General features: G+C 45.0%; 1 protein-coding gene across 3 annotated transcripts; it reads left to right on the forward strand.

Moving 5' to 3' along the window:
- The first annotated feature begins 511 nt into the window (after window positions 1-511).
- On the forward strand, window positions 512-10,040 carry PICK1 (protein interacting with PRKCA 1). Of its 3 annotated transcripts, none has more exons than XM_063395876.1 (13): window positions 512-581; window positions 1,350-1,441; window positions 2,012-2,123; window positions 2,595-2,723; window positions 2,847-2,913; window positions 4,156-4,245; window positions 4,669-4,722; window positions 4,803-4,865; window positions 5,211-5,344; window positions 6,102-6,194; window positions 7,031-7,081; window positions 8,339-8,483; window positions 8,744-10,040. In XM_063395876.1, exons 2-13 carry the CDS (start codon window positions 1,401-1,403, stop codon window positions 8,983-8,985), a joined length of 1,221 nt encoding a protein of 406 aa, XP_063251946.1. In that variant the 5' UTR covers window positions 512-581; window positions 1,350-1,400; the 3' UTR covers window positions 8,986-10,040. The 3 variants fall into 3 exon arrangements, with proteins under 3 accessions (XP_063251946.1, XP_063251948.1, XP_063251947.1); XM_063395878.1 differs by lacking the exon at window positions 512-581 and adding an exon at window positions 588-879; XM_063395877.1 differs by lacking the exon at window positions 512-581 and adding an exon at window positions 588-823.
- The last annotated feature ends 382 nt before the right edge of the window (window positions 10,041-10,422 follow it).

Below are 10,422 nucleotides of genomic sequence, written 5' to 3' on the forward strand. Positions count from 1 at the left end.
TGGCTTCCACATCCGCCGGCATCCAATGCTTCCTCGGGTCACTGCTGGCCTGCCAGCAGTAGGGGTGATTTCAGGGAATCACAGAATCTATTAGGTTGGAGAAGCCCTCTGAGATGATAGAGTCCAACCTGTGACTGAACACCACCACGTCAACCAGACCACGGCACTGAGTGCCACATCCACTCTTTCCTTAAACGCCTCCAGGGACGGTGACTCCACTACCTCTCTGGTAGTGCCCAATGCCCAATTCCAATACCCAATCACCCTTTCCGTGAAGAAATTCCTCCTAATGTCTAACCTAAATCTCCCCTGGTGCAGCCTATGACTGTGTCCTCTTGTCCTGTCACTGGTTGCCTAGGAAATTAGACCAATCCCCACCTGGCTACAGCCTCCTTTCAGGGTTTTAGAGAGTGGTCAGGTCACCCCTGAGGCGCCTTTCCGCCCGCCTAACCGAGTCCCGCTCTCTCAGTCCCCATGGCAACGAGGCGGGCGCGCGGGGGGCGGGGCTCGGCGGGCGCTTCCGGGCGGTGCCGGCGGTGACGTAGCCTTCGGGGGCTGAGGGCGCCGCGCGGCCGCTTCCGGTGAGCCTGGGGGCCCCTCAGGGACGCCCCCCCGCGGCTACCCCCGGCACCGTCCCGCCGGGCGGGGGAGCGGGGGCTGCACTCGCCCTCTCCCCGGGCGGGCACTGCCCGCGACCCCTGCCCGGGCCTGCCGCGGGGGCTGCGGCACGGGGAGCTGTCGGTGGAGCCCCGCTCCCTCCGGATCGGCTGTGCTGGAGGCGACCACCTTCACGGCGTCACCATGCCTTGGGTGCTGCTGAAGGGTGGGCGGAACCCAAACGTGCCAGCTAATTACTGCCCGAAATCAAATGGAAACGGGGTTTGTGCATGGGGAAATAATGAGGCTTTCGGTGGAAAGCTTGAGCGCGGCCTGCCGAGACAGGTGGTGAACGTCAAAAAGTGACGTGACTTGCTGTGAAGTGAAGCACACGGAGATGTGAAATGGATGTCGAGGTTAAAACTGAGATAAATCTTTAGCAGCCGTAGTGCAGGTGGAGCGTGGAAAGAAGCAGCTTCGGGAAGGGACCAGGCTTTGCTCTGTGCTTTGGAAATGCTGCACGTGTGTCAGTCTTGGGTTTGGAACATGCAGCATTCCAGCTCGAGGACTTCATCCTGTCGCATGCAGAGCACAGAACCAGGGACACTTGACTCATTTTTCATCTTTTGATAGACCACAATGTGGCATTCCAAAAAAGAAGAAAAGAGATTATTAAGGGTGACAGGTTGGTTCTCTGCGTTCTTCTATTGCGATCATTCATTTATTTGGTTTATTCTGTTCTTTCTTCCCAGGGAGTTTGGAATAAGCAGGTTCAGACAAACGGACTCCACTGAACCAAAACAATGTTTGCAGATTTGGACTATGATATTGAGGAAGATAAGCTGTGAGTACATCACTTGTCTTTTCCTGGTGTTTGTTAAAATAGAAGTAGGCTTTGCAGCCAAGATCAAATGAGAGTTGATAAATGTACCTGTGCTAGACACCGTGTGCTGAACATCAGACTTCCTGTTCAGTGCTGATTTCGTGCTCCCTCTGGAGACTGGGGATGAGGCATTGCTGTGCTTGTGAGCAAAGGAGAATGTTGGTGTTGCTCTGCAGTGACTGCCCTGCATTTAACGTAGAGCAACTTGATTTGCATCACATTTATGCTCTGCAAGTTGTACTCTCACTCCAGCATTAAGTGCAGGTGAAACGCTAAAGCGTGATAGTGTTTCTTCAGTGCTTAGTGATAGATGAGGGTGTCTTTTCCACCTCTAATCCTTGCATGCAATCCCAAGAAAAAGGTAGCACAGAGGGTCTCCCTGGTGGCCCATGCTGCTGGACTCTGTGGCACAGGTGAAGGAATGAATTCAGATGTGCCCGTGATGTTTTCCATTTGTACTGACTCAGATACCAGAGTTGTTTCATATGCAGGCAGCTCTGCCTACGTTCAGTTATTCCTTTCTCTTTGTAGGGGCATCCCCACTGTACCTGGGACAGTGACCCTGAAAAAGGACTCTCAGAACCTGATTGGGATCAGCATTGGAGGAGGAGCACAGTACTGCCCCTGTCTCTACATTGTCCAGGTGGGCACCTGGGGAGGAAAAATAAACCATCTTTTTAAAAGAGTGTTGGCCTGAGAGATGGGAAGTGTGGAGAGAGAGTTCTGTGCTGTTTTTCTCAAAGTGGGAGATGATATCTCACTTTTCAATAAAAAGATTTCCTTACTCTAGTACCTAGTAGCCGTGGAAGAGTTAAATTAAGACTTCTGGAATTACTCTTCTCCTTGGAGAGCATGTTAGAATTCACAGGGGAACAGTGTGACCCTCCCAACATCAGGAAATCCTGTGCTCAAGGAGGCACATCCTAGGGACAAGAACTTCCCGAGGGAACAAGATGATCAGCCCACCTCTTGGTTTGGATAGGAGGAAAACTGAAGCTTCACCACAGACAAAGTAAAAGTGAATTAAGTAGGAGGAATGCAGCTGTTTGGTTTGTGCTCTCTGGCTCTGCATTGACCTTCCTCCTGATTGCTGATTCCCTGCGCTCTGTCTTAGGTGTTTGATAATACTCCAGCAGCCTTAGACGGCACTGTAGCAGCCGGGGATGAAATCACAGGAGTCAATGGGAAATCTGTCAAAGGGAAGACCAAAGTGGAGGTGGCCAAGATGATACAGATGGTAAAGGTGAGAGGTAGGAGCAGGCCACTGGAGCTTCTGGGTTGTGGTTGGCTGCTGATTGTCCTTGGATAAAGGGAGCCACTGCTGCCTGCTTCCAGCACAGCAGTTTGGGGTTTTCTCTTTCTACAGGGAGAAGTTACAATACACTACAACAAGCTTCAGGCTGACCCAAAGCAGGGCAAGTCTTTGGATATTGGTAAGACTGGTTTTTTTCTCCCTAGAGTGTTAAAATGATGTGCAAGGGTGAAAGTTTGGTACCCAGCTCAAACCAAAGTATAATTCTGTTTTCTTTCTTGCTCTTAACTCAGTTGTTTTCAAATGCTTACTGTCAGAGAGTTACAGGTTTAAACCAAAATCCTTCCCTGACTTTTTGAAATAGGCTTGAAAGTTAAATCAAGACTTAACTGTTGTTTTGGGAGGCTTGTATTTCTGTTTTGTGTTTAGCATGGATCTTGAATCTCAACTGCATAATAATTTAATTAATTTAATGCATGTAAGTTATGCTGACCTGTTTATAGATGTACACAGAAATGTGTCAATTCAAAGGCATTGGTGGTGATTTCTAAGCTCAGAGAACAGTGATGAAATGCCCATCTACCCTGAGTTTTGTACAAACATAAATTTTGTGGGAGATAGGAGAGCTTTTATTGCTAAAACAAAGTGTCTGATTTTGAACTAAGCTTACACAGCTGTCTCCTTTCTCACTTTCAGCAAGATGTATTCATTCTCTTTGCTCTCATTTCTTTTCCTGGCTATTATGGTGCTAATAAATTGACAGGAGATCTGGAAGATCATGAATAGTGAGATGGATTTCTGGGAAAACAAAAGTGTGATGAGAATATGGTATTTTCCAGAACACTGTGGCTTCAGCTTGAGTTCTTGGGATCTGCAGGCAAGTCTGCCTGTAAATAAAGGTGACTGAGTCATCTGGTTCCAAGGAGGGCATAGATATATCTAGTAAATTCAGGGTATGACCACCAAAGACACAAATTCCATCAAGAGGTGCTGCACTAGGATTCAAAATGTAAAAGTAGGGAAAGAGACAACACTGAGCATTAAGTCCTGATTGTCTTTAAGCCTCATCTCCCAACGTCAGCTGAAGTAATACAGCAGATAACATAAGCAAAGTTTAGTTCCAAATATGAAGATTTGTGCTTTGCTTATAGCAAAGTGATTGATTGGGACAGTCTTCCGAAAGAATTGCTGGAGCTCTATTGATTGAAGTGTTCAGGATGTGAAAGCAGAGCAGATAGGCAAGTTAGAATATGTGTTATGCACGGCTGGACCAGAGCGCCTTGTATTCTTTCTTCTTGATGCCTCAATACTGAGTTAAATGCACTTCATCCAGTGCCTGAAAACCAGTGAAACGTGCTGGTGAGCTTTTCATGCCCATGGAAGTGACCCTGATGGTGGTTTGTAACTTTGTTTTGACCTTTAGTATTGAAGAAGGTGAAGCACCGACTGGTAGAGAACATGAGCTCAGGAACAGCAGATGCCCTGGGGTTAAGCCGAGCCATACTTTGCAATGGTAAGTATTGTCCAGGAGGACATTTTCCTAATGGAACGCTTGCTCTCCTGTGTTTGCGTGCTTTTTTGGTTGCTTGCATGGTCCACATTCTTTTCTTCTTCTCTGCCTTGCTGTTGTGATTGTCTTTGCCCATCCTGAGTGATATAGCCTGTCCTTGTGACCACTTAAATGTTATCTCAGGTCAGATTAATTCAAAGCAGGAACCAACTTAGTGGATGCCTACAGGTCGTGACCCCACACTGTAAAATAAGTTTGCAATCATTTTAAAAGCTTCTTGCTTCTTGTATCACTGGACAGGCATTAAGGGATGAGGGAAATTTGAACCAAATATATGAAACTGCTATTTTTCTACCCAATCACATCTTAACCGTGTCCTGAACATGACTGTTGGAATTCTGTATTCTGACTCTTGCTTCTATTTAGATGGACTAGTGAAGAGATTAGAGGAGCTGGAGAGGACTGCAGAGTTATACAAAGGTAAACTGGATGGGAGAGAACGATGCATTCATTGTGTTTCAATGAAGTGACTTACGTGTTTTTTCTGGCTTCCATCACAGGCTTGACAGAGCACACCAAGAGTCTTCTCAGGGCTTTCTTTGAGCTATCTCAGACACACAGAGGTAAAGAATCTTGAGCAAAGGGAGCACAGATCTTTGACCTTCAGATTCAGGAGTTTTTTTCAGTACTTGGATGTGTGATTCCCTCACTCAGAGAAAACTAAGGGTCACAGAAATGAGCTGGGAAGGGCTGCTCTTCTGCATTACCGGTCATGGTACTAACACAGGCCATGTCCTTCACATGAGACACTGGAGAAATGCCCTGCCAAACTCTTGTCTTTAGGGAATATGTAGCATCATCCTCCAGCTAATTGTAAGGTTGTGGGAGGGAATTCCAGTACTGGAGATGAGATTTTTCTCAGGGTTTGCCTTTTCATTCATCTATCTCTATTTATTCTGTTCATGCAGCATTTGGAGATGTTTTCTCTGTCATTGGTGTACGGGAACCACAGCCAGCTGCCAGTGAAGCCTTTGTGAAATTTGCTGATGCCCATCGCAACATTGAGAAGTTTGGGATTCACCTTCTGAAAACAATTAAGCCAGTAAAGAATTTAACCAAAAGAGTAAAGGGTTTGGAGAAGAGGGGAATCTAGAAAGGCAGAAGCCTGTCTTTAAATGTGTGGTCTTAAAAGTTCATTCATTGTGGGAAGAAGGATCCTTGTCTGCTTTCCTTCAGGGAATTCTTTTCATAATGAAAAGAACCTGAGAGGTAACATAATGAATATATCAATCTTGTCCGTGTGACTTTCTGCACATGGGTATATTCCTCTCCTTTTCTTTTGGGGATGAGGGAATAGTCTGACCAGTGTAGTACCTGACATTGGTACCCATAACTGCATTGTGTCACTAAAAGAGTTCAGATAAGCAACCCAGGAACAATATAAGAATTTCAATCAATATTTGAGTGAGAGTCTGGAGTGGATCTGTGCACTTAGTTTAGCAAAGAGAGAATTTAAGTGTTGATTTGCAGTGCTGTATTGGTTGGACAGTGCTGGGTTGTGAAACTTTATTCAGGGATAGCTGTTTCCAGGACCAGCTGAAAATAAAACGAGTCAAAAGCAGATTAATCCAGGCTAGAAGTGCGGCAAGCATTTCTAGCACTGGAACCGCTTGCCAGTGATAGTAATGGAGGCTCTAACCATTCTGAGCCATGATCAAACATTTTCTTTCAAATATGCTGTTGTTCAAAGAAAAGTTAACTCGAGGCAGCCGCCATGACCTGTGCTGGGTAGAAAGTTGCACTTGAATTGTAGCCATGCTTTTTAGTCTTAATTCAGCAGCAGGGTGTTTCCCTTGCAGATGCTCACTGATTTGAATACCTATCTGAATAAAGCCATTCCTGACACAAGGCTGACTATCAAAAAATACCTGGATGTCAAGTTCGAATATTTGGTGAGCTGCTTGTTTGGTTTTTTTCCCTAAGTACTGGTTGAAATTAAGTTTCGTAGAATTTTTCTGAAGGTCACATCTAGCCTATATGATCACATATCTGTCCTTCCATAATCCACAAGAGAATGCCCTGTTTTTTCCAGTTGTTTGTTTACTGCCAGATTACTCAGATTCAGACACTTGCTTTTAACCTAACACTTCTCACTAGTAAGAAAGATCTTACAGTACTCACATGAATTATTTTCTACATGATCAAAATTATTTCCTGATTTATTTCTGAAGAGTTCCTCTGCAACTTAACCTCCTGAACTCCTCTAAAGAGCTCCCCAGTCTATATTTTTCAGGTAATTTTGGACACTTTTTCTTTAGCCAAAGTAAACAACTGTCAAGTCATATAGGCTTTAATTTAGACTTTGCCTTTTTTTTTTCCTCCTTCATTCCACTCAGCCCTTGTCTTCTACCCAAAAAGGGTAAGGTTGCTCAGTTCTGTAGATGTAGGAGTCTTTTTCCTTTTACCCATGGAGAGAAGTACTTGGCACTGCAGTCCTAAGGAAACTGAATATGGCAGAATCTCCTCCTACCTCAATCCTTCCTGCAATTAATCTTTTTCTTTCCCTCTTTATTTATTCCTGTCTCATACTTTTCTGGTACTGTCTTTACCCCAAGAGTAGATGAACACAGGGTTTTTGTCACTGTGCTTTCTTCAGGGTCTGTCCACTGAAGGAAGGCTTGGAATGGTACAACCTCATGGATATGGGTGATGATGAAGTTGTTTCTAATTTTTAATAGTTCCTTCTTGTTTTCTTTTTTTTTTTTTTTCAATCTTTAATTCTGCAAAGTCTTACTGCCTGAAAGTCAAAGAGATGGATGATGAAGAGTACAGCTGCATTGTGAGTATCAGTATAATGGCAAAAGTACTCCTGTGCCTATAGCACCCAAACTAGTGAATGCATCCTAAGGAATTACATACATTTGTTCTTAATGTGTTAGAAATAGGGGATCCTTAAATGCTACCTGGGAAGCACTGCAGCTTGTTTGCTCAGTGGTTGCCTTTCTCAGTGTTTAAGTACTGTTAGGTTATGTAAGGAGGATTAAGGTGTTATCTTCACAGATTCCATTTGTGTGTAGTGTACAGCTTATCGTTAATTCTGGACTTGTTTCAGAGAAATGGAGATTTAGCTTCTCTGCAGCAAAATGCATGTGAAACTGTATTTATAAATGAAGGAAATTGATTAAAGGATCTCTCTTAACAATAGGGAGTTTATACTTTAGAGTTTTAGGACTTTAATCTTTAACAGCTCTGTTTAAAATAGCTAAAGGTAGCCCATAAATTCCAGTCTTCCCGCATAAAAGTAGCATCTTTTTTTATCCTAGGTATCAGTCTCAGAGCAGGCATTTGATTTTCTGGAATGCCTAGTTCCCAAGTGCCAGGAAGGAATCAAACTCCTAACACAGTCTTTTATTATATGTTTCCTTCTAAATGGGAAGGAAAGAATCCCAGTCTTGCCCAGCAGAGCAACATCTTCAGGTTTTGGCATGTGCAGTATGTGTTAGCAAGCCGTAATCTGTGATACAGAAAAATCCCATGTGTTGTGTTTACAGGTGCAAGGGAAGGATGTTTCATTGGTGACAGACCTAACCCATTTCCAAGCTGTTCTGCAGGACAATGTATAGGTCCCTCCCTGGTGGTTTCCAGCATTATGTCTGGATGGTTGTAGATACCAGAGGGTTCCCTGTGTACATACAGGGAAATATAATTCATTATGCAATCCATACAGGACAAACCTTACAGAGGAGGGCAGAATTTTTGTGTGCTTGATGTAAACGTGTTTGTTCTTAATGCCTGTCTTACTAGTCCAGGTAAGAAGTCATGCTGGGCTGAAAGGTGCCTGTCCTTTTGTATTTGCCTAGTAGTGATTGTTGTCTTTACCATGGTTGGTGTGTGTTTGGCCTTCAAAGTGACCCCACTGATTGCCAGTTTTTGACGTGGCTCAGTGTTCCTCATGGTTCCTGCTTCCTGGCAGCAGCTCCCACGTACCTGAGAGATCTATAATAACCCAAGGTCGTTGTGAGTCCACATTTGTAGGCAGGCTGTGTGTACAGCCAGTGTTGTGGGAGTCTCTAAAATGGCGCCGTGTTTTTGGCAGGCTCTGGGTGAGCCTCTCTACCGGGTCAGCACTGGGAACTATGAGTACCGCCTCATCCTGCGCTGCCGTCAGGAGGCTCGCACGCGCTTTGCCAAGATGAGGAAGGATGTGCTAGAGAAAATAGAGCTCCTGGACCAGAAACATGGTGAGTGCCACTATTGAGTTCAGCAGACATGGCTTTGGCCTTTGTGTTCCTCCTTTGTCTCAGCTCAGAAGGTGACTCTGTTCTTCTTTGCTGAAGAACTCCTTTGTGGCTGTACCTGAGACATCAGCCCTGAGGGGCCAAAAGGGATTAATGTGCAGGAGATGGTATCTAACACTAGTAAGGGAGGCTTGATCACAATCTTCACACTGTTTGGGAAGGGAATTTTCACACTTTTTCCCCCCAACATGTCTCCACTACAGTGCAGGACATCGTGTTCCAGCTCCAGCGTTTTGTCTCCACAATGTCCAAGTACTATGATGACTGCTACGCTGTGCTCCGGGACGCAGATGTCTTTCCCATCGAGGTGGACCTTGCCCGCACCACACTCAGCTATGGGCAGAAGGACGTGTACACAGATGGGGCAGAAGAAGAAGGAGAAAGTGAGAGAGAGGGTAGTGGGAGGGAGGATGCAAATGGAGAAAAGCTCATTGATGATGCCTGAGTGTGTCAGCATGGCTGGAGGGAGGACTTTGCAGACTTATGAAAACATGTATTTCACATGGCCATTCATCCTCTGTGATTTCTCTGTGTGTCCAGCCTGGATTCCTCCTCTGTCTTGGGTGGGGTGGCTGGGTGGATTGGGACCAACCTCTGCTTTCCTCTCTTTTCCTTTGCTTGTTTGCCTGGATATCCTTTTTGCCCCTGGAGACTTCTGCTATCCAACCTGGGCACTGTGGTGTGGGGAGGAAAAGCCGCTCCCACACTATCATGTGCCTCTGTGCAGGCAGGACTCAGCTGGGAACATGGGCAGCACTGCTCCCCTCTGACAGTGGGAGCTGGTTAAGGGTTTGGAGGTGATTACAAATGGTGAGAACAGCCCCGTTCCATCCTCCCCTTGTTCTATGGGGAAGTGTTAGCATCACTGCTTGCTGTCTTCAAGCTCCTTCTGAGGATCCACCTTAGGACCATGATGGAAATATCCCATCTTTAAACTAGAAAGAAGACACAAAGACTTGTGGGGAGAGGAAGACATGCTGTTTAGCCAGAGGCTTTGGTATTTTTTTAGTGTAAAGACTGACTAGCATGCTCTCCTCTCTGCATAACTATTTTGTCCTCCCTCTGGGCCAGCCAGCAGCAGTAGCTGTCCTCCCATTTCCTTGTACAAGGGAAGGAGGAAAAGGAAAGCTAAGTGAAGACTGTTTATTTCCTCCTTCCTTTTCTCTTCTGCTCCCTCCATTCCTGTGGGCAAATCCCAGATGCAGATGGCACTTTCTTGGTTAGTGGGTAGCACAACTGCCAGGAGTGATGTGCTTCTTGGGGCAGGGGTTTTGACTTCTCTGTCATTACATTCTAGTGGTTGTGGGAGAAGTTATTTAAGGGCATTAATTTATGATCAAGATTTTTTGGTTTTGGATTTTTGTTTCTCTTTGTTTTTGGAATTTCTTCCATCTCGGTGGGTGCCTGGAAAAAAGACATCCGTGGTCAAGCTGCTCTGGAGAATTTAAACAGACTGATGTAGTGACTATTGTCTGTAATAAAGAAATATCTGACATTTCATTTCATGTCCTTCATGCCTTTCCTATAAGAGATTTGTTTGCTTATCTTCCATTGGTTTTAATCTTAAATTATAATATTGGGAAGATGGGTGTCATGTACTGGCCATTTTCTTCTTCTCATACTGGTGCATAGTCTTCATACCTGCTTGGTTTTAATCTTAAATTATAATATTGGGAAGATGGGTGTCATGTAGTGGCCATTTTCTTCTTCTCATACTGGTGCATAATCTTCATACCAAGCTGTGATGGTCAGTGCAGCTCGGATTTCCACAGGGAGAGAGTTATAAATGCTGTAGCAAGGCCAGTTCTCCAGTCATAACATCTTCTCTGCATTTTAGTTTCCCAGGGGAACACCAGCCGTTTAAAGGCCACCAGGTGCCTCA

The sequence above is a fragment of the Prinia subflava genome, chromosome 4, assembly GCF_021018805.1.
Source record: "Prinia subflava isolate CZ2003 ecotype Zambia chromosome 4, Cam_Psub_1.2, whole genome shotgun sequence".
Lineage (NCBI taxonomy): Eukaryota > Metazoa > Chordata > Aves > Passeriformes > Cisticolidae > Prinia > Prinia subflava.